Raw genomic sequence first — 27,775 nt, 5'->3', positions numbered from 1 at the left:
TTCAATTGTTCCGAAAGGTTCTTCCGTCAATTACTATTACGATGAGTTTAACGCCTGCTGATAGCTACTGCTAGCTACCACTGGCCATTTGAGTGATGGCTACGCAGTCACAATGTGCTTGTACAACTTGTAGTAAGAAGAGGGTGATAGGACAATAACAACAGGGAACAAACAACAGGCTTGATGAGATTTTGCATCCTGTAAGAACTTGCTGATTGCGAGAATATTGGTATAAGGCGTGTTGTGGCAGAGAGGGAAAAGATAATGCGTCGATCGAGAACGAGAAGGGAATAAGGGAGGAATAATGTGAGAATGGCCTGAGAGTCCAGGCAGAAAAGCACCTGTCTGATGGTCCCATCGATAGATGGAGAAGCAGATCGAAGGAAAGCTTGAAAAGAAAAGGTAAAAAGAAACGGGAGCTTAAAAAGAAGAGGGAGAAAAAAAAGAGATGGAATGGCGTCAGAGCCGTACGGTTGACAATACAATCAACCACTTCGTAACATGCATCCACAACTATTCCGCACGCACACCCCAAACCCCCCATAACGCGACGTGCGTACTTACCTCAAGAACCCATCCGAGTCATACAAGCTCCGCGGCGTACTCTGCTCGCTGGGCGGCTGGACCGAAATCAACACCTTGGGCGCCAACACCTCTCTTTGCCTGTCGCGTGCTCCGCTATTACCACCACCGCCCCTTCCTGTCCACCTCCTCTTCTTACTCTCCTCCTTTACTACGGTAACACCACCGCCGCTCTTCCCCGTCGGCGTCCTATTCTCAGCATCAGAATCGAAGAACTCGCTGCTCGCCCTCCCACCACCACCACCACAACTAGCAGCAGACACATAATCCTCCACGCCAGCACCGCACGTCGTCATCATCCCCTCCACCTGCTGCTCCTCCTCCTCTCCCCCACACGGCGTAGCATACACGCTCAAACTGCTGCAACTGCTCATCTCCCTCCTCTCAATCATCTCCCTCTGCTGTCTCGCGCTCGGGCTCTCCCAAAAACCTTTCTCATCATCATCACCATCCTCCTCCTCCCCCTCCCTCCCCTTTCCTCCTCTTCCTCCTCCACCACCATCCTCCCAAACCTTACTACTACCACCCCTACGCACGGAGGAAGCAGCACCAGCAGCAGCAACAGGAGGAGGAGGAGCAAGGTCGAGGCCGTCCAGCGGATGATTCGCCATCTCGAGCTCGCGCCGGCCGAAGATGTTTTCGTCCTCGGCGAGGATGAGGTCGGTCAGGCTGGTGCAGCTGTCGTCGCCGCCGACGCCGCCGTAGCCGCCGTAGCCGAGGAAGCTGTGGACGCCGTTGCTGCCCGTCGAGAAGGCGAGGCTGTTGTTGCTCGTGCTGCTGCAGCCGAGTCCGCCGCCTCCGCCGCCGCCGCCGCCGCTAACGCCGCCGCAGCCAAAGTTCAGGCCGAGGCCGAATGCGGGTGGTTTTTGGATGGCGGCTGCGGATGTCGGGGGCGTGGCAGCCGTCGTCGTCGTCGTCGTCGTCGTCGTCGCCGTCGCCGCTGTCGTCGTGCTGGTGCGGCCGGTGGTGGCTGAGAAGGCTGAGCAGCTGGCGGCCGCTATCGAGTCGGCCGTGGTGGATGACATGGTCGTCATGGTGGACGGTGCGACGCTGGGGTGGGGCGAGGGCGCGAGAACGAGCGAGTAGGTGCTCGCGGGGACGAAGTGCTTACTAGGGGAAGAAAAGACCTTGGTGTTGGCGTACTTCCTCCGCCCGTTGTTGTTATCACTGCTACTGATGATGCTGCTACTGCCTCCACCGCTTCCCGCCTTGTTGTTGTTGGTCTCCAACTCGCCCGTCAGGTTGTCGCTCGTCGCCTCGCGCCCGAGTTGCCTGTATCGACGGCTGGTACGTGAGTCGTCGTCCGCGTCCGAGTTCATGCGACGGAGCGCTGCGACCGTCTTGCGCAGGTCGCGCCCGGGCTCGGTGCGTGGGCCCGTCAGTCCGGCGCGCGTGGGAGACGATATCTCTTTGCTGCGGCGAGGATTGCGCATGGGTAGCTCGGGTACAGGTGGTGTGGACGTCTTCAGCTTTGGCTTCTTGCAAAGGTCTACCGGGGTGGTCTCGAGGGAGTTCAGCATAAGCGTCTTCGGGGAGCAAGGAGGTGAGTCCATTTGAGAAGCTTTGCGCTCTTGGCTGGGTGGAGTGACGGGTCTGCACTCGTTTTCAACCTGTGCTGAAGGCATATTTAGGACGGGATGGTTGAGAAGAGGGGAGTTTGACTTGTAGTCCCGCTTTCTGGGTCCTTTGTACTCGTCCGTGGCACCAGCGCCAGAAATCACATCATTCTCAGAATCTGCCAAAGTGGGTTGCGAGCAGTCAGTGATGGCAGGACTGGGGAACGTTTGGATGCTGAAAGCAGAGCTGCCGCTAATTCCCGAGCCACGCCAGCGTGGAGAACCGTCGGAGTTTTCTTGATTGAACTTGGTCAAAGACAGCGTGGGAGACCTTTGCGTTAGCGATGCCCGAATTGTTGTTGGCGAGAGACGGATTTCCGGTGAGAAGACGCTGATACTTGGCGGTCGTGGCAATGGCCTCGTATCCAAGCTGATCATTTCACCATCCTTGGAAGCTTTTGCTTTGTGCATCGATCCAGGCTCCTCTTCGATCCCATGCATGACTGAAGGGTCCTCAGGCTTCACAGGCGGAACAACTTGCCCAGTGGTGAGTGACAGACGGATGCAGTTCTGGCGGCGGTGGGATCTCTTCTTTTCCGGACTCGTTCTCGACCTCCCTGATTGCATGGGTGCTGGATCCCATCGGAACGGGTTCCCGTTGCTGCTACAAGATGACGAGGCGTTTGTGGAAGTTCGTGAAAGCTGCTGTGCCAAAGTTCCTTCATGTGCTCCCAGATCTTGGTGGGTGGCGAAGCGGCAATGCTCTATGGGTGACCCCTCTGAGGAAACCAACGTCCGCGAATTGCGACGTGGAGTACTAGGTGCACCGCCCATTAAGCTGTTGTTCGATCGACTGCGCTGAGATAGACGGCCCATACTGTTACTATCTATCTTAAGCCTCCCGTCCGCCTTTGGTTCGGGACTGCCGTTACATGAATGATGGCCGCTTGATGCGATGTCTACGGCAAATTGCGCGACGTTGCTCCGGATTGATTCATCGCGGAAGTGTCGTGGGCTCGAACTTCCAGTGCTGCTGCGTGCTCGCAGCTGAGGTAATGGCCGTGGTCCTTTCAATACCAGGGACTTGTGCAGTTCATGGCCCGGGCTTTGTCTCATCCTGGCATGTGGACTTCGCTGAGTGTCTGGACTGGCAGTCACAAGGATGGAGCTAGTAGCAGACTCAAAGCTCGATGCCGACCGTCTGGATGGACTGTAGTCCATGTTGCTGACAGACCTTGCATGCCCAAACCTCAATGGAAGCGGAGGAACTGGATTCTCGGGAGCCAAGCCCGACTGTCTGTATATCAAGCTGAAGTTGCGTCCCAGCTTCTGTGACCCATTGCTTGGATGGATTTCTCTGGTAGCTTCATGCGTGCTGTAGATCGAGGGCACTGAATTCGATCTACCTCTCCGCTTGGGAGACCGAATTGCACTGCCGGAAGACGTAGGTACTGGACTGCTGCTAAAGAGCGGCGCCGGCCGTAACGCGCTAGTCAGGTCCGGGGCAGAGTTTGGCTTGCTTGACCCGAATGACGCGGAACACAGTCTCTCGATGGGAGAGTCGGGCATGGGACCGAGTGTAAGCTTGGGCGGCCCGTCAGACGTCCTTTTTCCCTGCTCTTGCATCTTCGGTGGGGAAATATCGAGCATTGGCTTGGGACTCTCAATGATTGCGGACAACCTCGAGGCCTTGATGCGCTCCATCTTGATGTGATTGGGCCCATGTCGACGCTTGTGGAATGGCCACACCTTTTTGTGGCTACTGTGATTATTTTCCGACACGGGCTCAATGATTGCCGGGGTCTGGTTCGTCCGTGGGGCTTTGCTGAGGGAAGACTGTCCAAAGGATTCTTTAGATGGTAGAACTCCCCATCCAGTGGTGTTGTTGTAAGGCAGAAAGGCGTTTCTTCGTAGCACCTGACGCGGTTTGGTGACGCCATTGCCCTCGATCTGGACATGCTGCTGACCAAGCCTGATGCCCCGTTGCTCCAAGTCTGCCAGCAGCCGCTTGTGGGCACGAGTAGCACGAACAAGGAGAAAGATCATGCAGATCAGGGCAACCAAAATGATCCCACCGGCTACACCGACGGCTATCCACACGACGGGAGGTATCGTAGCTGGGCGTGTTCCATCTCGGGGGGTTAGAAGGCCCACCATTGTGAGCTCAGTGGTCCTTGGATGGCTCGAGGGAGGTACGCAGTCGTGATGTCGCTACACAGCCCCTTCCCAGCGGCCGGCCTGCATGCCCTGAGATAGGGGCGACGGTCCGCGGGCTCGATCCTGGAGTGTTGATATCAAAGCCGAGCACGTGGCAAAGTCGAGTTATGGGGTCCGGCGGGTTCCTGGATGCAGCGGCAACAACGGCCAACAAACGAAGACGGCGACAGAGCAGCACATAGGACGAGGGACATGACCGGGAAAAGGAAAGGCAAAATGCAGGCGGCGGGGAGACGACATGTGGCGTGTAATTAGATCTAGCTTGGTATGCAATGTCTTGAAAACAACGGGCGAGGAATGCAGTCGCAGAGCAGATGAACCAACACACAACAATGGGGACAAGGAACGCAAGGGATAGGAAATCCAATTCACCGGCGACGCGGCTGGGAGAAATGTACCCTATAAGACGGCTACAGCCTCAATGCCTACCAAGGATGGAGCGAGACATGGTGGCGGCCTGGGGCACACAGTGAGGAGCACATGCGGCAGAGGCCTTGCAAAGCGTGGGCCGAGGTGGCACGGCGAAGGGCGCATGTCGAGCGGTGTTCCACATGCGATGGAGCCACGGGACGGCGGAGGCCGTGTGCAATGCATTGTGTGGTGTGCAGCTGGAGGGAGGTGTTGAGGGGATGGAGCGGATCGTTCTTGGCGGGCCAAGGCAACAGCTCTCACCTGGCTCTCAACGGGCCCGCGGTGCCGGGAGGGCCAGGTGCGAGAGCGCGTGCAGGCGGAAGGCGAGCATGTGCGGCCGGCAGTGGTCGAACGCGCGAAGCTAGCCGATTCATCGCCATGCATGGGCGGCTCGCGGCGAGTTGAGCAACAGGGCGGGAGGGGTCGCAAAGTCAATAATGCTGGCCCCGGGCCGCCGTAAATCGGCGACGCTGGCTGCGCGTCGCCCAAACGACACGCCGGATCGGGCAAGACGAACACAATCGACGGGCGGGCGAGGCGAGGCCCCCGTCTGGCCACGCTGGCGGCGAATGGGCGGTTATGTCATTGGACGCGCCGGGCTTGGTCAGCCCCGCGCGCAGAGTCGCGAGCAGGCGGCCGTGGGCGGGCCTGGCAGTGGCGGCACAGTTCCAGCCAGCAAGAGCGGGGCTCTGTCGTCGCCGGGCGAGCAGCGCAGCGCGCGACAAGCGGCCCGGCGGAGGCAATTGCGCTCGCAAAGCTGCTGGCAATCGGACTTTCGCAGTCGTCTGGCGATGGGGTCACGTCATCGCCGCCGGAGGGGAGGGAGCAGGGGCCGTGGTTGGAGCCGTGGGTGTCCCCGGGCTCCACCGGCGGGCGGCCGATGGTCTGCGAATGAACGCATCTGCCCCGCCATCCGCCCAGAGCTTCCCTCCAGCTCGATCACCGACCCCTCCTTTAAAAGCTGCCCGTCCCGCGCCCTCTGCTTGCTTTTCTCCATCTTCCCATCTACCATCTCATCCAATTGCACTCTGATACCCGACCGCTCAACCTCACTTAATTTTTCCCACCCCCAAACTACTCCCACCATGTCTGACGGCGCCATCAAGAACGGAGTCTTCTCCCTCGTACGTTGCCCCCCGCCCGTCGTGCCCGTCGGAAGGGCCCGGAGCTAACGCTGTGCACCAGAACAACACTGCTGCCCCCAAGCAGGACCAGGTCCTCCCTCTTTTCTCCCTCAAGGGCAAGACCGCCATTGTCTCCGGCGCCGGCGCTGGTATTGGTCTGGCTGTCGCCCACGGCTTCGCCGAGGCCGGTGCCAACGTTGCCATCTGGTACAACAGCAACAAGAAGGCCATCGAGCGCGCTGCCGAGATCGAGCAGAAGTATGGCGTAAAGTGTGAGTCGCGCCCCACTATAGCACCTTGATGGATGCCGTGGCTGACGCCATTCTAGGCAAGGCCTACCAGGTCAACGTCACCGACGAGGCCAACGTCAAGAAGCAGGTCTACGACATCGTCAAGGAGTTCAACGGCCGCCTCGACATCTTCGTCGCCAACTCCGGTATCCCGTGGACCCAGGGCGCCGCCATTGACGGCGAGGTCGCCCATTACCACAAGGTCGTCTCCACCGACCTTGACGGCACCTTCTTCTGCGCTCGCGCTGTCGGCGAGATCTGGAGGAGGCAGTGGAAGGAGGGCACCGACTTGAACGGCAACAAGCTCGAGAACTACAGCTACGGTAGCTTCATCGCCACCGCCTCGATGTCTGGCCACATCGTGAACATTCCCCAGCTCCAGGCTGCGTAAGTGCCCTGACACCAGCTCGGACAGAATTAGTTTACTGACCGTATCCCCAGCTACAACGCCGCCAAGGCTGGCGTCATCCACCTCTGCCGCTCCCTCGCCGTTGAGTGGGTTAACTTCGCCCGCGCCAACTCCATCTCCCCCGGTTACATGGCCACCGAGATCTCCGACTTCATTCCCCAGGAGACCAAGGACATCTGGAAGAGCAAGATCCCCATGGGCCGTGAGGGTGAGGCCTACGAGCTCAAGGGTGCTTACCTCTACCTCGCCTCCGACGCCTCTTCCTACACCACCGGTGCTGACATCATCGTCGACGGTGGTTACGCCCTCCCTTAAGCGAAGCGTTCTTTGCTATTGACGTAACGATTGGATGGACATACCTGGATATGAAAAGTCAAAATTTCTCTTGGTCTAACCGAGAGAGGGCGGTGCTCTTCTTTTTAGCTCTCGCCTTGATAGATAAGATTTAACGCGAAATGAAAATACCACTTCTGCTTCAAGCATCTTCTTCATCCCGATTTGGTCTTTGCTGCAGTATTTACCTCCGTGCAATCGCGGTGTAACTTATCCAGGCAAGAGCTTTTCGGGAGGTAGAAATCTTGCGACCTGTTGTGCCGCCGTGGGTGTTCACATGCTGACGTGCGGGGTTTTGTGGAGCAATCGTGGGGCGTTGCAGCAGCTGCATGTATTGGCATCATGAGAGTGATTCGATAAGTTTGAGGTGTGATCAGACTCCTGACTCTTGGTGAGACCAGCTCGCCTCGTACAGCAACATTGATGGGGACGGAACTCTTGTGGGGGCAGTCTTGTTGTCGAAACGATTGTCGTACGCTGACGTTCTGATCAGCGCTTCGCCGTCCGGTCCGACTTACTCGTGGTGTTGTAATGTTAATCTAGCCTTATAGTGTCGCCATTGTTATAACCATAGGTCAATCGGATTAACTCATTGCCAGAACCAAGCCTGTGGTGTCTCGAGCCAATTTGGGTTGCAGAGGACACATAACGACAGCAGTTCTGTGTTCTTCGTTTCCTTCACGGAACAACTCGGAATGAAAATCACAAGAAGTGGCTCTCATCACACACATGTGAATTGATCGACCGCTACGGCTATACCATCCAAACGCCACGCAAACGTCAGAGACAGCACGAAGAAGCTATGACCTCGTCCCACGACAGCTATCCCACCTACCCTATCTAGCTGACCAGCTTGAAAGCACGGGGTAGCCGGGCTGACCGGTCCGAGCCTACGTAGGCACTGTGCTCATGAACGAATTTATTACACACAGCCCTAAGCACCGGTCACCCGTCACCGCTTTCCAGCCCAAACTCAAACCCAAAATTTCCCCGACGCGCCGGATCTTGGGTTTTGTATGTCGTGCGACGTAGCAGAGCACGAGCCGTTCCTGGGATCCTGGACGTCTGCCCTTTTTTTTTATCGGCCCCTTGGAGTTTTTTTTTACTCGGGGGTCACCTAGAGCTCAGATACAAAGCTCCTCAGAAATTGTGCTGGGTGCACTGTGTTGGAATTTTGCTACACCAGGCGGGTTCTAGAATATTCTTTCGGCACCTTGGGAACAACGCACATACTGCCCAGTCCATCCCGTCTGCTTTGACACTTGATACCAAGTGCCCCTTCTCGGATCCTAGAGGGACGATCGGGGGCAAATAAAAGGCGCAAAAAACGCCTCGACCGGGAGCATCCGGACACGGGGACAACGGCGGGTGCGGAGCGGGGCGAAAGTTCAGCAGGGCCAGGTATAGGAACAGCCACACCGCGATAACGACCCCGTATGCATGGGCCACTGGATTTCGGGACCCAAAATCAGAGTTTTGCTTGAGCCTACCTACTGTTCCGTGGGCTAGTCAGAGCGGCAACCTGTCCCAACACTATGGATTGGCTGCTTGGGTAGATTCGGCCCACCCCACCGGAAAGTTGCAACGTGGTCGCGCCGTGCAACGCATCTGAGATTTCGGGGGCGCGAAAAAAAAAATGTAAGACGGGAAGATGGAGGGGAGCGGGGTTGGGGATCTTGTGCTGCGGCGCGGCGCGGCGCGGTGTGGCGTCAGGGCCCAGACACAGCCGGGAGAGTTCTGTAGCATTTCCAAATACTGTTGGAAAAAGAAAAGAAGTCCCAGGGCCGACCAATGAAGGGGAGGATCGTAGCATGCAGGATGATATTTCTTGATTGGCTTTCGTGCACCGCCTTTTCCTTTCTTTTTCTCTTTGGCGTCTGCGGGACGTCGTGGCATGCCTAGACTCAAAGGGGTTAACAGGGACAACGGCAAGCAAGATGTCGTGATCAGAGCGTACAAGTTGTGCTCTGCATGCGGAAAACTAGGACTCTTGCCTCAGGTACCTAAATTGCTCCTCTGGTTACGGAGCCTTCTCCGGTTTTCCAGTACATCGGTAGCTACTAGACACAACATCACACCAGTCGGGAATCGCATGTCCGGAAAGCTGTTAGCACGAAGCTTCTGTTACCTAAGGAACCATGACTTGTCGGAGACGTACACCAAGTCGACGTTTCAACTAGTAATCCACCATCTTTCTCCTGCTCCTAGATTTCGGCGCAAGTGCGGAGGAGCAGGGTGACCCGCAAAAAAAGGTCAAGGAGGATCCCAACCCAGGGCTGTGGTAACTACTGTTTATCCGCATCTCGCCTATTTCGTGCTACGCCCATGCTGTCAAGCGTAGGTAAGTAAGCAAAACTAGGACCTGTCGCCCCATTGCTTGAGCCACGATGCAAACGGCGTGGCGGTCCGATTATGGCGGGTGGCTTTGCAGTTTCCGCGGGGACAAGTCGAAGCAGGGCTGTTGAACTCGTCGGCTTATTCGTATTTTCGTTGCCCCTGCGTCGAATCCACGACGTGCTCTGCACTCTCAGCCCCGCTCGTCACCACCACGATTGTGGTAATGCAGTAGATGAGCCCAGGCTGCTGAACATTGCAACAGACAGTACATGGTAAGATAGGGTAAAGCAACGGTTGGACGCGGACATACGACGAAGACCTACAGTGGACATGACCGAATGGTTGCCTCATTGATCAACGCCACATTCCTTGCTGGTTCGTTGTCATGTCCTCCGATCCGATCTTGAAGGATGCAGGAACGTCTCGGGTTCCGAAGCACTGCACGTTTCTTCCGGCTCCGACAGCGGCGATGGAAATAAACGACAAGCATATCCGGGGCCAAGCTGGGGACAGCGGCCTTGGTGGAGCACCGTCGCACGCTTGTTGAGCCAGCCACATGGACCCGACTGACTGACTAGCTCCCGTGATCTGCGTCGGGCGTCCGGCCTGCAGGCAGGGAGGAGCGAAAAGGCTGACTGTGAGAACTGCGGTGAAACATTGGCTTTCTCCGTTGCCGGCACTGGCCCGCTCACCGAACGACTCAAAGAGGCAGCGGAGGCAGGACCGCCATGGACTTCGCCGAACGGATTGCTCGCCTGGTCTGCTGTGTGTGGGGCCGGCGCTTTCCACTCTCTTTCAGCTGGCCGAACAATGCGGTGGGTATCACCGTGCCCGACGCATGGCCGTGCATGCCACTGTCAGCTGCCAAAGCGGGCATCCCGTTTGCGCGGGCGAGCAGCACGCGCGAGCTGCGGGAGCGTTGTACCAGCTGCTCGGAGCGAAGAGGCAGAGAAGGCTCAGGTAGCACGGGAGCATAGGCGAGATTCTAGAATGCGGTGGCGGCGGCTGGGAAAGGCATGGACCGGGCAATTTCTGGTTGCTGGATGCAGGAGAGCAGCTGCAGATGACGCTGGCGGGTTGCACGCATGCCGGTTACGTCGAGCGAGCTTAGCCGAGCTACGTAATCCGGTTGGTGGTCGCGGAGCGGGAGTGCCTGAAGCTAAAGGAGGTGCGTAGGGATGACGAAATGGGACTGTGCGAGCAGAGATAGGAGGGCACGAGTGGCGAGGAAAATGACCGACCGCTATAGTGCAGCGATCCTTAGTCAATGCATCGCAGCGCTTGACGAGTGCCAAGCAGTGCGTTTGGGGGAGTCTCCGGACGAAACGGGGAGACCACGGCGGCGTGCAAAAATAGAAACCGTCGCACAACTGACCCAAGCCATTTCTTTGGTGAGCCCCAGAGAAAATGTCACCCAGCCTCGTATGCTACCGGATGCGGGCCAAGGCTCACCGTCAGGGTCCAGTAGCCTCAATCTATCCGAGGTGGCACTTGTTCTCTCCTGCGCTGGCGCCCTCACGTTCCACCGGCCGTGGGATCTGAGGCAATCGTGGCAGCGGAAAGGTAAGCCCTACGGCGACGAGTGTGCAGAGCGGCCTCTGCGCGCGGGTGGCGTGCAAAAGTCGCGATGCTTGGGCATTTTAAGGGTCCTGCTGCAAATTTGGCACGCCGCCACCGGCGTCGGCGGGCTCCTGCAATGCGGTTGGGAGGGGCGCGCTTGTCGCGTTGGACGCGTCGTGGTGCGGTGCTGACAGACGGCCGTGGACGGGTTTGAGCAGACGAGGGCTGTGGAGGGCGTCCGATCTTGCATGAGGCGCGCAGCAATGCATGTCGCGATCGCCGTGGTGGGAGGAGGAGGAGGGTTAGCTGGGAGGCCTGGCGGGCTAGCAGCGGCGTCTGCAGCACGCCGGCTTGGTGCGGGAAGTCGCGATAGCTCGGATCAGGCAAAGCCCAGATGTTGAGGTTTGCTAGAAGCCGGCTTCTTTTCAGGGTGGATCCATCCATCCAATGCATCCGCAGCTGGGCTAGCCCGGGCTGCAGAGCGGGATTTTTCGAGGAACTGGGACCGACGCCGGCCATTGCTGCCGTGGCGTCGTGCTCCCAGGCGGGGTGTGGGCGGAGAAGACGCTGCGAGCAGGCTTGCAGCTTCACAATCACCTCCAACCGCCCGGTGTGCGGCACGCTGCAGAATTGCGGTATGCGGGGGCTGTCACAAGATGAGGCGGCAAAGTCTAATGGATGGCCGGTGGGCAGATCTTCCATGCAGCCGCGGGGCCGGCAGAAAAAGTAGAGATAACGAGGACAGTAGTGCGTGAGGTCCGAGACGGCCAAGCATCTTCGAGAAGCAAGGGCGCGGGAGGCAGCTCTACTAGTCGCAGGTGGGGGGCCTCCAGCTGCGAAGGAGCAGATCGAAGAGTACGCGTCGAGTGGACCGCTTCCGGCCTGGAAAGACCTCGAATGCGCTGCACCCTGGTCGCACGCGGAGCAGGGCCACCGCATGAGTTTGTCTGGGAGGCGGTTAATGCCATGTGCCATGGGCCAAAACCTGGAGGAGCGAGGAGCAGGCGGGCAGGAGCAGGCTCGCAACTCGCTTGCTCCTTGGACAGCATCCCTGCACGCCAGCACGCGTCGGCAAGCTCCCGAGGCATGTTGCGGAGAGCGCATGGGCGCGTTTCTGGTGTTGAGGCCCGCCGGCACCTGCGAGAACCACGGTGTGGATCCATCCATGGAAGCCGGTGGGGCTCCAGATCGGCCGATGAAGGCGCCCGAAGTATCAACAAATCGCCGCCGCCTCCGCGGCCGTCGACGAGCAAACGGCGCGCGCAGTCTGGAGCTCTGGGACGCCCACGGCCGCGTCGTCATTTTTGTGGAACCGGCGTGGTTTCAGCTGTGGGGAGCGCGGTGCTTGCAACAGATGGCGGGCGGTGGGCGGGCGGGCAGCGCAGCGCAGCGCAGCGCAGCGCGGCGCGGCGGGAGCGGGCTCACGGCTGGGGGGGCAAGCTCGTACCGCCGCCATGATACAGGCGTGCCTGCGAAGATCGCGCTCCCTTCTCAGCTGATCCGATGCAGGCTGCAGGTAGGCGAGCCAGGAAGCCCCCGCTGGCCGTGAAGGTTCCATTTCTTGCTGCGGAAGAACGCGCTCAACCTACAGCGGCATCACAGCCTGGGCCGTGCGCAGGAGCTAGGGCGGTGATTCCCTGTATGTCGTAGCGTGCTCGTGAGGCGGCGTGGGCGGCTGACATTCTTTGCTGCGACCGTTCTTCCGATACCACTCGTCGATGGTACGACAGGCGCTACTGCTGTCCAAGCCGGGCCAGCGATATAAGCGAAAGCTATATACAACCGCGTCGCCCTGCCGCCTCGTCTGCCAGCTGCGCGCTGCCGACTGCCAACTGCCCGCCCACACAGCAACCCGCGCCTCCGCCCGCTCTGCTCTTCAGGGCGCAGCCACCCTGAACCGCCAGCACGCACCTCTCCGGCCGCGCCGCCCCCGAGCGCCCGATCCACACCCAATCTCCCGACTAGTGAACAACGAAGCGAACGCGAGCAGCCGCCCGGAGCCCGCGACCTCTGAGCCTCAGCCTCACAATCTCCTCGAAACGGACCGTCCGCTGTCCCCATCGCCGTTTCGCCTAGCCCGTTCCACCACCCGTGCAGCGCCCGTGATACTAAGAGACGCGCGCGACCGCGTCAATCTCGCTGTGCTGTCCCATCCCTGCCTCTTCTTTGTCCGCTCGCGCGCCGTTGATCTACAATGTCCGCCATGGTGGACTCTTACGCACCGCCGGCCGTACGTTTGCCACACAGGAAGCCTGTGCCTCCGACCGGCCTGCAACCCTTGACTCAGATCGTCCCCAATGAGCAGCGCAGTGCACACACCCGCACTCGCACCTCTTCAAGCTCCGTTTTCCCGCAGATGCCGCAGCAGCCTGGTTCCAACTTCACCTACAACCCTCCTCAGTACCAGCCCGCCATGACCCAATACAACACCACCAACCAGACCCGCCGCACTCTCTCCAATGCCACCACCTCCACCTCCTCGACCAGCACCAGCGCCGGCGCTGGCAACGCCCGCCGCAACTCTGACCTGCGCCGCTCGTCCTCGGGCCGCTCGACTGCCAGCCAAACGTCCTCCAGCTACGTCGCCTTGATGCGTCGCCAGAAGGCGACGGTCTGGTGCGATCGCTCCCAGTTTGAAGACCCACGGCTCCTCGCCCAGCAGCGTGCGGCCAAGATGCGTGCTGCCATGGAAGTCGTCGGTGGCCACACCAACAGCAGGACCTCGACCTCGTCGTCCGGCGTCGCTGCCGGCGTCCGCTCCAAGATCAGGCACCACGGTGCACCCAAGGCATCTCTCTACGCTCCTGCAACCCTCTCCGGAAACGGCGTCCCCATGCGTTTGAGCGCCAGCGAAGTCGACGAAGGCGACAGCGACAACGACAGCAACGGCGTCAACAATCTCCACAATCGTAGCGGCAGCGGGCGCAGTTCCCTTGGTTCGGGGCGTAGGGTGTACTCTTACGTCGGTCCTTCCGGCGCTCGGAATAGCACGAGCAGCACACCACCCAGCGGCCAGGGCAACAGCCCGACAGACATGATGGCAGGAGAGACGCCGATGCAGGGCGGTTTCGCAAGAAGAACGAGTGAATACTTCCCCAAACGCCAGGACACCGGCCTCTCCGCCGGTAGCGGCAGTTCTGGGGAACGCGAGAACAGTTTCGGAGGATTGGGGCAAATGCCGCAACACGAGCCGCAGGCGGCACAGACGCACAAGACGTCGGATGATTTGAGGCGGAGAGGAAGCGTCGACGACAGGACGATGACGATGAGCGGAGCCGTGAGGCTGTTCGTCGCCAACCCTGACGACGACAGCGATTGAGCGACCTTACCAAAAGCATTATACCCATTTTACCACACCACGGGGCCAAGAGTTATAGATTCGAGATGAGAGCAATGAGGGCTTTTCTGCTTTTTCCTATACCATTTCCGCAGACTCTTTTACGGGCTGCAGTCAAAACTTCAGAGCGTCTTTTCCTTGATTATATCCAATCGCTTGGCAGCATGTTTTCCTTGCATCGGCGTTCGTCACACTGGTCACCATTGGGCTCTCTTCATTGCGGCTCTTGGGTACACGCACGGCGTTCACTTTTCATCTAGTCTTATCGGCGGCGACTTTTGTTTTATCTGTCCAACTCTGATTCCTCGTAATTTCCTAGCACACTTCTCGGTCTTTTCCTGTCGTCTCATCTGTTTGCAGCGAATCGTTCTTTGTAGGCACTTCAAGTCCAAATTTTCATTTTGTCCGGACCTGGGAAAATGAATACCTGGGGACATCTAAGCACTCTGACTGGAGCAGAGCATCGTCCTGTGTGTGGTGGTGCTGTACGCTGCGTTTCCCAGGCCTTGTTTTTTTTTTTTTTTTGAACTGTTACGCCGTCACCCATTAGCGTACCTTTCGTCCATTGTACATGGGGAGATATACCAACTCGTCGTTAGAGTAATCTCGAGCAATCGTTACTGCGTCACCAAGGCTTTGCTGGCTTGCGAGAAAGTGCCAGAACGATGATGTAATGCGTGTCTTATCAAGCGTTTCGTCTATTTACTTTCTCGTCCGGCTCAATGCCCAAATCACGAGGGCGCGTTTCTTCCATGGGTGCCCTGGAACCTTCTCAATAGTACCTTGCTGCCAACGCGGGAAGACAGGTCGCACGGCATCCCGGTCGTCCAAACCAAGGCATACAACGTTGTTCAACGGAGGTCGACATCTCAGATCTCCCGGCCGCCACTTTCGTCAAGCGTCGACCTAGTTCCCCGACGGGGCGGCGAAAGCGCGCAGCACCGTTTCACTCCCCGGCAGATGCACCTCTATCCTCGTACACGCCATCGGGTCCTCGACTGAGCGTTTTCGGGCAGGTCGTACGAGTTTCGCGCGGTCCTCTGCTAATCATCTTCGGGCCCAAGAGCGAGGATCGACCCCCTGCTCAGCCACGCCGCACAGCACAAGTGCACGCGCGCGGACTTCTTGCGTGCATTGGTCTAGCAGAGCACAGGCAGACACCGGGGCGGCGAAGGGGAATGCCTGGCTGCCAACGACAAGAACAGAGCAGAACGCGAGAGCATCCCCACCTTCCCTAAGCAGGCCAAGTGGGCGCACTCGACCGTGGAAAGCACACGTGGTTGGTTCAAAGCAACGGAGCTGCCCCTCATCAGCATAAATTTTCTACCATTCGTTGCCCCAACGCGTCGCCCCGGGCCGGCGTGGTCGACCGTCGACCGTCGACCTCCTTGCGGCGCAACACGACTTGCATGGCGAGGCGCTGGTGGCGATCCTTGCATGCGAACCCCCAGAGCCCTGCCCCTCCATGGCTTCAAGTTTTTTTCTCATTCGCCCGCCCGCGCGAGCAGCAAGGGGGGGCTGGGAGAAGGAAGTGATGATGATACGCAGGGTGCGCGCGGCTCCTCGGATGCAGCGACAGACGTACTACTAATGAGGGGCGGAAGCTCGGAGCGGGCCCGGCATGGCCGCGGCGAATAGCACTCGGCGATTCCAACCCTCCTTCGCCATGGTGCATGGATCCAAATCTCATCACGTACGGCGGAGGAAGCGCGAGTTGGATCGGTCATTTCCATGCTTGCGTTCTATCTCATACTCCAGCGCTATTGCGGGGCAGCTCATGAAGATCATGCGCCGACTCGGCTTCTCTGTTATCGCAAGGTGCGCATTGCTATTAATTGCGCGGGCAGGGCCGCCGACCCCGCCAATTGGCCATTCGGCCATGGCTGTTCATCATGGCAATCTACGAAGAACCAGGACGACCGCGGTGGCAAGGCCACCAATCACACACGGACCTCCCTCTCGACGTCGTCGCAGCCTGCCTGCCTCGAAAAATAGCAGGCGCTCGTCACGAGGTTTGGCAGCAGATGACGTATGCAGCCTGCCATTCCACGGAATCCATCGTCGTCATTTTTATTTTAATCCCCCTCTAGGTCAGCCGCTGGCGCGGACGGCGGCGGCATCGGGCTCCTTGGCGGACGGCAGGATGATTTGCAATGGAAGCGTGGTGTTTAGGAGCGGGCTTGGCCGACTAGCGGCCTTGGGTCGTGGGCGGTGTCTTGGGTAGGGCTGATAGAACCGGCGGCACTTGCTGTCGCCTTGGACCCTTCTTTTCGCGCCAGACGATCGTGCTGCTACTGCGGAAATGTGGAACAAAAGGGGCCCATCGCATCGTATCCGCGATAGCTGATCCCACGAGGCGGGCAGACACATACGAGGCCAGCGAGTGGTTTGGCGCTTCCAACACCAAACAGAGCACCGCTAGCACCGCCTAGCGTACGGGCAGTGTGCGCAAGCGCCGGCGACAGCCACATGAGCTAGCAAAAAGCACCAAAATGAGCAGTAGACGGCTGCGAAAACGTGCCGCCAGCCGCAGATCTCATAGACGTTTTTGGATAGTCGTCCGTGCATTTCTACCTTCCGTCGCGCTGCTGCGGTTTGCTGCGTGCTAACTACTAGTCCGTGTCCGTATGCTCTTCGGGGTTCGGCCTTGCCGTGGTTTCGCCGTCCCAAGTAGCTGTTTTTTTGCTGCAGCCCACACATCCACTTTCCCCTCCGTGCCTCCTCCACGCCCTCGCCTACGCCCGTGGTAGGGCAAGCATGCGGGCTGCCTCCACCGCTGTCCGCGCATGCAGCTGGCCTTGCTGCTTTCGTGTCGTGGCTCGTGAGTGCAAAGATCTCGGCGTGACAGCGTGATACGGACCGATCATCCACTTTTTGCTGGCCGCAGCCACGGCCACGGCACCGTTGCATCAGCATCATCAGCATCATCAGCGTCAGCACTTGGCTTCGGAGCACGCAGGGCTAGCGGCCAAAAACGGAACGCTCTGCTGACTCGCAACGTGCACGGTGATTTGCTGCGGTGAGCTGCTCACGACTCAAGCTAGGAACCAGAGGCACGAGGGGAGCGATTATCGATTAAGCCCCGGCCCCTGCCAAGACTGCGGCTCGTTCGATTGCGTCTGCCGCCCATGTCACTCGACCTGGGGAAGGCAGAAAGGCGGAGTCGCCGCGCACACAAGCACAACGCACGCGCCAGAGCAGACGCAACCCTCTGACGAGTCAACAAAGTCTCCGGAGCTTCCGCCCGCTGCCGCGCATTACCCCTCTCTTCCTCCTCTGCGTCCAAATTAGCATCCCCGCGGGTGCACGCACGAGTCCACCGACATGGCCAGAACCACGCAGATCAAGCGGGAACACGAAGCAGACGCGAGGCAGCGTGGCGCCCCGGCTGCCAATGGCTCCACAAACGGTACCGTGAGCTCGCCCGTCGATCCCAGCGAGAAGACAGATTACACGCGGTGGAGACTGCTGGACCAGGACGGTCGCCAGACGTGGCACTACCTGGAGTCGGACGACGAGCTTGCGAATTGGCCGCAGACCACTGCGGATAAGTATTTCCTGGGTCTGGACACTGTAGGTCAGCTCCCAGCACCGCCTGCGTCCGTGACGAGATGCTGGTGTCATTGAACGTGCGGGTCAGTCCATTGATGCTGTCTCACAGGACCTCCCCGAGCTCTCTCCTGCAAAGACGCCCGTGCAGGCCGTCAACAACGGCCTGGCCTTCTTCTCGCAGCTCCAGCTGCCCTCCGGCCAGTGGGCATGCGAATATGGCGGCCCGATGTTCTTGTTGCCCGGTCTGGTGATAACATGGTACGTCACCAACACCCCGATCCCGGACGCCTACAAGACGGAGATCAAGAACTACCTCTTTTCGCGACAACATACTGAGGACGGTGGCTGGGGACTGCATATTGAGGGCCAGAGCTCCGTGTTCGGCACGGCATGCAATTACACTGTGTTGCGGCTGCTTGGTGCCGACGCGGAGGACCCCCGGGTGGTCAAGGCTAGAGCGTGCTTGCACAGGATGGGCGGTGCCGTTAATGGCCCACACTGGTCCAAATTCTGGCTCAGTGTTCTAGGTGTCACATCTTGGGATATTGTCAACCCCGTGCCGCCCGAGCTGTGGTTACTTCCCGACTGGGTCCCAATCGCACCTTGGCGTTGGTGGATTCATATGCGAATGGTGTACTTGCCTATGGGGTACATTTGGTCCAAGAAGTGGTCTTATCAGCCCGATGAGTTGGTGCTTGCGCTGCGTCAGGAGCTATTCACCCAGCCTTGGGAAAGCATAAACTGGGCTTCACACAGGAATAGCATCTCGGTGCATGACAATTACCACCCAAAGAGCTGGATTCTGAATACAATCAATTGGGGCTTGGTCAACATTTACAACCCATATTTAAGGGCAAATGCCTTGGCCAAGCGCGCCGAAGATTGGGTGTGGAGGCTGGTGGAGTACGAAGATCACAACACTGGCTACAACGACCTTGCTCCCGTCAATGCTCCTATGAACCTGCTCTGCTGCTACATCCAGGAGGGACCAGACAGCTACTCGGTGCGAAGGCATCGTGAGAATCTTCTCATTTTCTTCTGGGTGAAGAACGAGGGTATGCTCGCGAACGGTACTGATGGTGTGCAAATCTGGGACACGTCTTTCCTCATCCAGGCAGCATACGAGGCAGGAGTTTGTGAGGACCCTCGCTGGAGACCAGTGCTCACCAAGGCTCTAGGTTTTCTTGACAGGCAGCAGATCCGCGAGGATATCCATGAGGCAGACAAATGCTACAGACACAAGCGCAAGGGCGCTTGGGCTTTCAGCACGAAGGACCAGGGCTACCCCGTGTCTGACTGCACCGCCGAGGGCTTGAAGGCCGTGTTGCAGCTACAGAGCATCCCCGACTACCCTCAGCTAGTGTCGGACGAGCGGCTCAAGGACTCGGTGGACCTGCTTCTCACGATGCAGAACCCGTCGGGCGGCTGCTCGTCCTACGAGCCGACGCGCGGGTCGGAGCTGATGGAGTACCTCAACGCCGCCGAGGTCTTCGACCGCATCATGGTCGAGTACGACTACCCGGAGTGCACGACGGCGGTCGTCACGGCGCTGTGCGCGGCGCGCGCGCGCTGGCCCGCCTACCGCACCAAGGAGATCGACGCCTTCGTCGAGCGCGCGCTGGCGTACATCCGGCGCGCGCAGCGGCCCGACGGCAGCTGGTACGGCAGCTGGGGCATCTGCTTCTCGTACGCGGCCATGTTCGCGCTCGAGTCGCTCGGCTGCGTGGGCGAGAGGCACGCCAACTCGGAGCGCGTCCGGCGCGCGTGCCGCTTCTTCGTCGACCGCCAGATGCCCGACGGCGGCTGGGGCGAGAGCTACAGGAGCTCCGAGGAGATGGTCTGGGTCAACCACGAGCGCAGCCAGGTCGTGCAGACGGCGTGGGTCGCCATCGCGCTCATGGAGGCCGAGTTCCCCGACAAGGACGTCATCACGCGCGCTGTCAGGCTCATCATGCAGCGGCAGCAGGCTAATGGCGAGTGGCTACAGGAGGCCATTGAGGGCGTGTTCAACAACAGCTGGTAAGTGTCATGTGCCATCCTTCTTACTTCGTCTTCCTGTTTGGACCGAATATGCTAACCATTGCTCTTGCTGTAGCATGATTTCTTACCCCAATTACAAGTTTACCTTTACGATGAAGGCGTTGGGCATGTACGCGAAGAAATACGGCGATGAGGCTTTGTTGTAGAAACTAGCGCTAGAGGGAATGTTGCGTTATGACAGCATCAGAGGACCTCTGCAAGTGTTGGCATGGGAAGGCCAAAAATAAAAAAAAATCCCCCCTCCCTGCATAAGAGGCTTCATGTCCATACCACATACGGTAACGATAGCAGATCAAGGTATCCGTATTTTACTTGTAGAGTTTTTTAATGAAGGCTTGTGTTCGGCCTGAATAATAATATCGTCTTCTTGGAGAGAAAAACATGATAGTGATTACCAATGTCAATGTGGCCAGAACGCTTGGGCCTGGGGAAGGAGAAGAAACCCGACAGCGGGTGCAATAGCCATGATGCTCAGATGTGCAGTGTGATTCTAAGTTAAATCATCGGTAACTTTAGTGACGTGCAATATCCTCACTACATGGCTCCCACGTCATTTGGATCAGCACACTGTAGATGACCGTTTTCCCACCCCCTGAATATCACATTCCCTTAATTCATGCGCATAGTCTCCCCTTCTTCCGTCAGATGTCAACGCCATCCATGCAGTGCCCGCACCAGCCACAGTCCTTGTCACAAAGACCCCAGTTTAAGTCGTTATCGAAACCAGAGGCGTAGCCGTAGCCATAATTTCGCATCCCGCTTATTCCAGTAATGTAGCTGTATCCCATGAATGGATCTTGACCGTCACACCCACCGTCACCAGTGCGGCCTTGCCTGTCACGTCGACTGCGGTTCTTCTGCTTGGGACGCTTCTCTTTCAAGCCAGAAGGGGTGGGGGAAGGGAGCACAGCGTTCGCCTCAGCTGTGTGGTTTGTGAGAGCAGGACGAAAAGCGAGCGTCGAATTGGTGGCCGTTGCCTGCTTTTGCATCGAGCGTAGGGCGCCCTGGCTGGACGCTGCAGTCTTTGGCGGTGGATCCTTGTGCTTTGGAGACTGCCGCTGGTGATCGCGCAGCGCGTTCGCGTCCTTCAACGTCTTCCCGCAACTGCACTGTACGCGGCGCTTGGGCGGACCACCTCCATCCGCTTTACCTCGCGTATCGGCCACAGGATGCTCGACGCCCCTCGCCATCTGGCTCGAAGACGGGCCTGAAGCCTCCTCGCTCGGTCTCTGCTCAGCCTCCTTCCCCGCCGCCCGCGGACGGAGAGCCTTCCCCGAGTACACTGAGACTTGGCTCCCGGCCTTGTGCACCGACGAGCCGGGCAGGTGCTTGTATACCTCCCCCCAGGAGTCGAAGGCGCGTCCGCACTCGCATAGATGTACGTCCGTCTGCTCGTCATGCCTCTCCCCCGTTTTCGCCACGCCGCCGTTCTCGCCAACGGCAACGGAAAGAGCAACGCCGTTCGACAGCCGGGCCCCCTCGACCAACGTCGGCGGAGCCTCTCTCAGAGCCTTCATCAGCACCATGGCCGGTCTGTCGCAGAACGGAGCCGGTGGTTGGGCATGTGCCTTCGCCGTGGCTCGGTGTCTGCGCAGCGCGGCTGGGTTTACGAATTCCTTACCACAGTCGCAGCGGGTCGAGGAGGGGCTTTGAGTGGGATGGCTGGGCTTGGTGTCGGTGCTGTTGCCTTTGCCTTTGCCATCTCCCTCGCTCTTTTTCTTCTTCTTCTTCGTCTTCTTGTGCGTCGCCGGTAGCGCCGCCTCGGTGCTTGCCCGCTGCTGCTGCTGCTGCTGTTTTTGAACCGGGACGCTGGTGAGAGGGGACACGGTCTTCTTCAAGCGTGATTCGCTGCTTCCGTTGTCATTGGCCGTGGAGTTGGGCACGGCGTCACTCGTGCCGGTAGCGGGAGAGTGTGGGGCATTCTTTCGCGGTTCAGATGTGCGATTGCCGTCACCATGGTCTTTGATAGTGGCCTGGATAGTTGGGACTGTGCTGGCCATCTTGACGGCTATGTAGTAAAGTTATGGGCGGTCTGGCTAGGCAGATTTTGGGAAGTTTTGGGGAGGGGTTGAGAGCAGTCGAGCGCCATGAGTGATGGACGGAGGGCATCGGTCGCTGACACGTCAACATGCTGTGCGGCGCAGTTTTGTTTGTTTATGCAGGTTGGGATGCGCGGGCGAATGGGAGGCTGCAGACGAAGGCAAGAGAAGGAAGGAAGTCGTTGCCGGTACCCGTAGCATCTACGGAGCCTAACCTCCCGCGCGGCACAGAGCGGAGACATGAGACACAGACCATCCTTTGCCTCGGGGCCAGGCAGCAGCCCAGCTTTTTCTGAAGCAAGCGGTTTGCATCCTCAGCCCTCGCTTTCTTCTCAGCCACCCATTTCTTTCCATCCAAGCATGCCCCGCGAAAATCCTCTCGAAGCCCTCACGGCCGAGGCGCGAGACATGATACTGCATCTTCTCGATTGCGAATCCCTGAAGCGCCTTCGTCTGTGTTGCAAATCGCTCGCCGGCCACGGGGCACGCCGCCTATTCCGAACCATTCGCACCGACTTCAGTGCCGCGAGCATGGAGCGAGTCATTGACATTGCCAACAGCGAGGCCATTTCGGGCCATGTACGGAATTTGGTCTTACTGAATTGGGAAGGTTGGCGCGACTATGAATACGAAGAGTTTTGCGGCAAAATCGTCCTTCAAGGTGAGCTTAGAATAGAACAGGGCCTTCTGGTGTGACGGGGAACGCATTCTGGGCGCCGCTGATCCGGAAAGTAGATTGGCGGTCCAGAAGGAACGAGCACTTCATGGAATTACTGTACGAGGAGTACATGGCTAACCGTGACGAATGCAGCCTGGTATGGTGCCTTCTCCATGCTCCACGGCCCGTCAGTTACAAGCAAAAGGAAGCCGAGCGCGCGCTGACAAGATACGAACAATCTTGTCTCGGCTTTCAAGCTGCCATGTTGAAATTCTCAAATCTCAAGCACGTCGGGGCCGAGTTTGGGCACCATTTCAAGAGGACCCAGACTTGGCGAGACTATCAATTCGAGCCGTCGAAATTCGAGTCCCGTGGCAATCATGCCAGCGATGACGTGTATTTCGCAAGTAGACTTCTCCTGTTGCAAGCTCTTGGTTTACGCAATTCCTTGACCAACAGCTTGACATCACTGCATCTCGACATCACCGAAGAACTGTGGGCTGTGGGCGAGCTCGACCGTTTCTGGCGGGAAAACGATGAGTTCAACGCCTGCAATGGACAGCCCGACGAGAGCCTCATCCAACGGCAGCTGCACCTGATGGAGGACGCCTTCACCCATCTCACGGACCTGCGCATCGGGGTGCTTGACAACGGCTTCCCGACTCCGTACAGGGACCTAGTCTTGCCCAGGCTACTTCGCAAAACCACAAAGCTGGAGCGTCTCCATCTTTCTCTTCCGACAACCTGGCACCTCGCATCGAACAGCGGCATCGAACAAGATATTCTCAGCAGGGTGCTAAGCGGTGTGCGCTGGCAAAACCTGCGAGAAGTCACCCTCCAGGTAGACTTCACCTTTGATTCTCTTCTCGGCTTCTTGTTGAGCCATGCGACAATGCTCGCCTCGCTCACTCTGTACCGATGTGACATGCATGGCGGCAGTTGGCCGGACATGTACAGGGCCATGCGCGGCATTTCCTTCCGAAAGCTGTGCCATCTCAACTTTAGCGAATGTGCCGACGGAGATCCCCTTGTGCCGCCGCTGCTTGCATTTTCTCGCGAGAGTACGGCGGTATCCCATCATTCGCTATACAACATGAGGGAGCTGTGGATGGGCTATTCAAAGGACATCTACCCGTATATTTTGAGACAAACAGATTTCATGCCTCCACTATTCCAGTATGGTTGTTATATGGACGAGGACAGCGCTGATGGGGTTGACCTCTCTCGTGAGGATGATTCGGTTGAATAATACGCACTCCTCCGTGACATGCACAACCCTCCTGTCAAAAAGCACCCCGGTCGGGCTTGATAGCTCGGATTGAGCCAAGAAAGCTGACAGCAACACATCCAGGAAGAAGCTGAGGTTCAAACTGGTGAGTAAGCATCTCTCATCATATGCGAACACAGAATCGGGATTGCCTGGAAAGTAATCATACTAACCACCTGCTTTTATCAAGCTGACCCACACTCCACCCTCAATTGAAAGTCCTGGAACAGATGGATACTTTCTGCAATTCCGCCTCTATAACCTTTCAGCATGACATTCGGCGAACACCTTTCTCAAACTCCATCACCCTTGAGAATGCCAACGAAACCATCTCTTCAGAATACCAACAGAGTCCGGCTCTTTTGCCTCGCTCCTGGTGTAGAGAGTTGTCCGACCTCTGGATTCGTCGAAGCGGTTTTACTTGACGACCTGCTCACAACCGGATATGACGCCATATCGTCGGGGTGTTCTGAAGCTTGCGGGAAATTACCACTTAGCCTTGTTCTGGTTAGTCTTCGACAATCTTTCGAAGGCTGAGGCACAGCAATGGCGAAGGATTGGCAGCGCTACGGCAGGGCCTATGATTGGAGGGTCCTTCGTGATAGGTGTGGGGCCGTTGCCTTGATCATCACATCATAAGCGAGAAGGCCCGCGCCGCGATTGCAATGGAAGACTTCAACTAAGCGCAGCCTCGACCGGATCTCAGGGCTTTCAGCATTGCCGGCATTCATGAAGCATCACAGGAGCATCGCCTCACCACCTGCAAAGACTCATTCCTAATTTTATTACTCATGTCGTTCATCTCCCCAAACTCTTGCCGCAGATCGCAGCTTCTGGCCGCAATCGCAGTCCTTATCTTCATCCCGCTGCTATATTTACACCAGTCATGGGCTCAAGAGACCGCAGTCGGACATCTTTACCCAGATGTTGGCAATTCATCTCTGCCTCCCGCCCCTGAGCCCGCGTGTCGCCGCCTTCCTGGTGCAGACGATGTCCTCGTCGTTATGAAGACTGGTGGAACCGTGTCGCACAAGAAGCTTCCCATCCACTTCGAAACCACCTTCCGCTGCATTCCGCACTGGGTCGTGTTCTCCGATCTCGAGGAAGACGTTGCGGGCCATCGCGTGCATGATGTTCTGGATGAGATTGATGATGGCGTCAAGGCAACGGTCGAGGAATTTCGTCTCTACGAGGAAATCCAAAAGTGGCACGCCGGAGGAGCCATGCCAGAGGCCATTGACGACGGTTTGCGCAAGCAGGCATGGAATCTAGATAAATGGAAGTTTTTGCCGCTAGTCAAAAAGGCCCTGCAAGCCCGTCCGGACGCAAAGTGGTACTTTTTTATGGAGGCAGACACCGGTCTGATATGGTCCAATCTCTTGCTGTATTTGTCACACCTCAACCCTGAAAAACCGCTCTATCTCGGTTGGTCATTCATTTCTTTTCCCCACATTCTTGCTCATCACCAGCTGACCACCAGATTAGGAGCACAATCATGGATCGGCGGCACTGAGTTCGCGCACGGAGGGTCCGGATTCATTATTTCAAGCAAGGCCCTTCACATGGTGGTCGACGAGTACACAAGCCGTGTTCCTCACTACGACGAGCTCACGCGCAATGAATGGGCCGGGGATCTCGTTCTGGCCAAAGCGATGCAGAACCAGGGCATTTACCCGACGCGATCCTTCCCAATCCTACAAGGCGAGACGCCGTATACACTGGATTACACCGAGAATCATTGGTGTTTCCCAATTGTCTCCTATCACCACATGACCCCCGAGTGGATCCAGTCCATGTGGTATTACGAGCAGGAATGGTTGGCAAAGAAGCAAGCGGTCCGTCTGCCTCGAGATCTGCTCTGTCCACGAAGAAACGATTGGACTGAAACTAACGAGAGCTTCACAGGAGACCTCCCCAGACTCACTATCCTCGGAGCCAATCCGTCATCGACACGTCTTTGCGCACTTCGTGCAACCTACGATCAACATCGGCGAGAAGACAGAATGGCACAATCTGTCTCCCGACGAAGGCGCCAATGGCCAAACGACGCTCGAAAACTGCAGATCCATCTGCGAAGCTGCACAATCGTGCGTTCAATGGCTGTTCACAGCTCCCGGGGACTGCAAGATTGCAAGTGTCGTCCGTCTAGGCAGCCGTCCAACTGACGAAGATGACATGATGAAACACAGGTCGGGCTGGATGACAGATAGAGTAGCGACGTTTGTAGACAGGATGGGGCAGTGTGAGAGGGACTGGATCTTACCAGACGCGGACCCTGTCGCGTAGTAACAGTAAAGATACCCATTAGTATTTTTTGTTTGTTTATGTAGCTTAACGTCCTTGAAGAGTCTAAGACTACTAGAGATAGGGCAGAATGCCCGTTTCTAATACTCGTCTATTTACGAGCTCACGCAAACCTCTGTGTATACGATCTCTATCCGTGGTGAAGCCCCTTAGAGGATAAATCCACTGAGGGTTCAACCAAAATAATATAACCGTTCCCCGCGATCCCTACCACCAGCATAGTTGAAAAACATCCAGCATGCACAGTAGCCTAAGCTCATGAGACAACGAAGACATCAGAGCCAGAAATACCATTTTCGGCATATCATAACGCGGCCACCTTCCACGCTAACGAACGCTCGCAACACAGCACACGCGACACACCATACACCACCTATTTCCACTCGACACTCCACGTATTCTGCCCCTTCCTGAACGGCACGACCTCCACCTCGCCCCCCTCATGCCTCACAACGTCGACGACCTTCTCCCCCTTCCTCCTCAACACGATGCGCTCGCCACGCTCGTCGCCCACCTTGTAAAACGCCCTCCCATAGCCGCTCAAAAAGCCCTCCAACCCCTCCGCCGTGACCTCGTCCTCGCCCAACCACCCCTTCGCCACCGCCGCCTCAAACGCATCCAGCACCAACTGCACGGCATACGGCTGCGTAAACACCCCCGCAGCGGCGCCGGGTCCCGCCTTGGCTGCAACCGGATGCGGCGCGCTGTCTGTGCCGAAGAAGAACTTGCCTTTGCCTCCGTCTTGTGTGGCGGCGGCGCGCAGCAGCGCGAGGCGGTCGGCGGGCAGCTTGGCGACGGGCTTGCAGAAATGGAAAGCGTTGCCGACGACGTCGTCGACGGTGAGGTAGAGGTGGTGTGCGGTGATGGTCGCGGCGACCGAGGGGCCGCAGCGGACGACGGCGGCGACGGCCGCGGCTGACGTGCAGTGCTCCAGGATGATGCGCAGCGCGGGGAAGCGCGCGTGCAGCTCGTGCAGCGTCGGTAGGAAGCGCTCCTCGGCGTTGAGCACCGTGATGTCTTCTGCGTCTGCTGCCGATGCTGAAGGAGGCAGTTCGCCGTGCAGGTTGAGTACTATGTCTTGCCGCTCCATCTCGGCGAAGACGGGGTAGAAGGCTGCGTAGTCGACGACGCCGGCGGCCGAGTTGGTCGTCACGCCTGCTGGGTACGACTTCACGCCTGTGATGCCGGCCTTCTTGGCGGTGATGATGGTGTCGGGCGTGATGTCCGGGTGGAGATAGAGCGATGAGAGGAAGGTGACGTTGGGCTCGACGGCTTGCAGGCGGGCGCGGTAGGCGAGCGCGGCGTCGACGGTGGTGAGCGGGGGCACGAGGTTGGGCTGTCTCGGGGCGGTAGGAGGAGAAGGAGTCAGCTCTTATGAGGGCAGGGGGCCGTCGATCAAAGACAGAGGGCCTCGTAGGGCAAGCAGTGATGATTTCCGTACCATGACGTAGACGGTGTTCACGCCTCCTTGCCGAATGGTGGGCGTGACGGTCTCCATCATTGCGTTGTCGCGCAAGTGGACGTGCATGTCGGCCGCAGCGGGCAGCTCCAGGCCGTCGAACTTGTCGAGAGGCATTGTGGGAATATTGTCGAAAACGTCGTGGAGGAGTTGGTGTGGAGAGAGAGCGTGGGGTATGGAGGGGCAGCTCGTGAGCTCAGAAATTGTGCAGTGCCGGCGATAGTCGGAGATAGATAGTCCACAAACATTGGCCAATCACATGGAGCCTGATCTCACTCCGATTTTTGTACAAACGTTTCT

The 27,775-nt window shown here is 58.0% G+C and overlaps 8 protein-coding genes across 8 annotated transcripts; 5 read left to right on the top strand and 3 right to left on the bottom strand.

Moving 5' to 3' along the window:
* Positions 1-560: 560 nt before the first annotated feature.
* BKCO1_3400036 (platelet binding) lies at positions 561-4,295 on the bottom strand (the record flags this gene model as incomplete). Its single annotated transcript, XM_020274653.1, has 1 exon — positions 561-4,295. The coding sequence occupies one exon, from the start codon at positions 4,293-4,295 to the stop codon at positions 561-563; it is 3,735 nt and encodes a 1,244-aa protein (XP_020129305.1).
* A 1,556-nt stretch (positions 4,296-5,851) lies between these two features.
* BKCO1_3400035 (l-xylulose reductase) lies at positions 5,852-6,904 on the top strand (the record flags this gene model as incomplete). Its single annotated transcript, XM_020274652.1, has 4 exons — positions 5,852-5,890; positions 5,952-6,162; positions 6,219-6,567; positions 6,622-6,904. 4 exons carry the CDS (start codon positions 5,852-5,854, stop codon positions 6,902-6,904), a joined length of 882 nt encoding a protein of 293 aa, XP_020129302.1.
* A 6,109-nt stretch (positions 6,905-13,013) lies between these two features.
* BKCO1_3400034 (uncharacterized protein) lies at positions 13,014-14,138 on the top strand (the record flags this gene model as incomplete). Its single annotated transcript, XM_020274651.1, has 1 exon — positions 13,014-14,138. The coding sequence occupies one exon, from the start codon at positions 13,014-13,016 to the stop codon at positions 14,136-14,138; it is 1,125 nt and encodes a 374-aa protein (XP_020129303.1).
* A 3,342-nt stretch (positions 14,139-17,480) lies between these two features.
* BKCO1_3400033 (lanosterol synthase) lies at positions 17,481-19,894 on the top strand (the record flags this gene model as incomplete). The annotated part of the gene is made up of 3 exons (XM_020274650.1): positions 17,481-17,729; positions 17,818-19,727; positions 19,804-19,894. 3 exons carry the CDS (start codon positions 17,481-17,483, stop codon positions 19,892-19,894), a joined length of 2,250 nt encoding a protein of 749 aa, XP_020129308.1.
* A 495-nt stretch (positions 19,895-20,389) lies between these two features.
* BKCO1_3400032 (uncharacterized protein) lies at positions 20,390-21,748 on the bottom strand (the record flags this gene model as incomplete). Its single annotated transcript, XM_020274649.1, has 1 exon — positions 20,390-21,748. One exon carries the CDS (start codon positions 21,746-21,748, stop codon positions 20,390-20,392), a length of 1,359 nt encoding a protein of 452 aa, XP_020129309.1.
* Positions 21,749-22,147: 399 nt separating this feature from the next.
* BKCO1_3400031 (uncharacterized protein) lies at positions 22,148-23,694 on the top strand (the record flags this gene model as incomplete). Its single annotated transcript, XM_020274648.1, has 2 exons — positions 22,148-22,448; positions 22,523-23,694. 2 exons carry the CDS (start codon positions 22,148-22,150, stop codon positions 23,692-23,694), a joined length of 1,473 nt encoding a protein of 490 aa, XP_020129306.1.
* An 809-nt stretch (positions 23,695-24,503) lies between these two features.
* On the top strand, positions 24,504-25,998 carry BKCO1_3400030 (glycosyltransferase family 31 protein; the record flags this gene model as incomplete). The annotated part of the gene is made up of 3 exons (XM_020274647.1): positions 24,504-25,137; positions 25,198-25,547; positions 25,618-25,998. The coding sequence occupies 3 exons, from the start codon at positions 24,504-24,506 to the stop codon at positions 25,996-25,998; spliced, it is 1,365 nt and encodes a 454-aa protein (XP_020129307.1).
* Positions 25,999-26,389: 391 nt separating this feature from the next.
* Positions 26,390-27,592, bottom strand: BKCO1_3400029 (dihydroorotase; the record flags this gene model as incomplete). Its single annotated transcript, XM_020274645.1, has 2 exons — positions 26,390-27,352; positions 27,458-27,592. 2 exons carry the CDS (start codon positions 27,590-27,592, stop codon positions 26,390-26,392), a joined length of 1,098 nt encoding a protein of 365 aa, XP_020129286.1.
* Between the last annotated feature and the right edge of the window lie 183 nt (positions 27,593-27,775).

The sequence above is a fragment of the Diplodia corticola genome (assembly GCF_001883845.1).
Source record: "Diplodia corticola strain CBS 112549 chromosome Unknown scaffold34, whole genome shotgun sequence".
In the NCBI taxonomy this organism is placed as follows: Eukaryota; Fungi; Ascomycota; class Dothideomycetes; order Botryosphaeriales; family Botryosphaeriaceae; genus Diplodia; species Diplodia corticola.
This window is presented reverse-complemented; position numbering and strand designations above follow the sequence as displayed.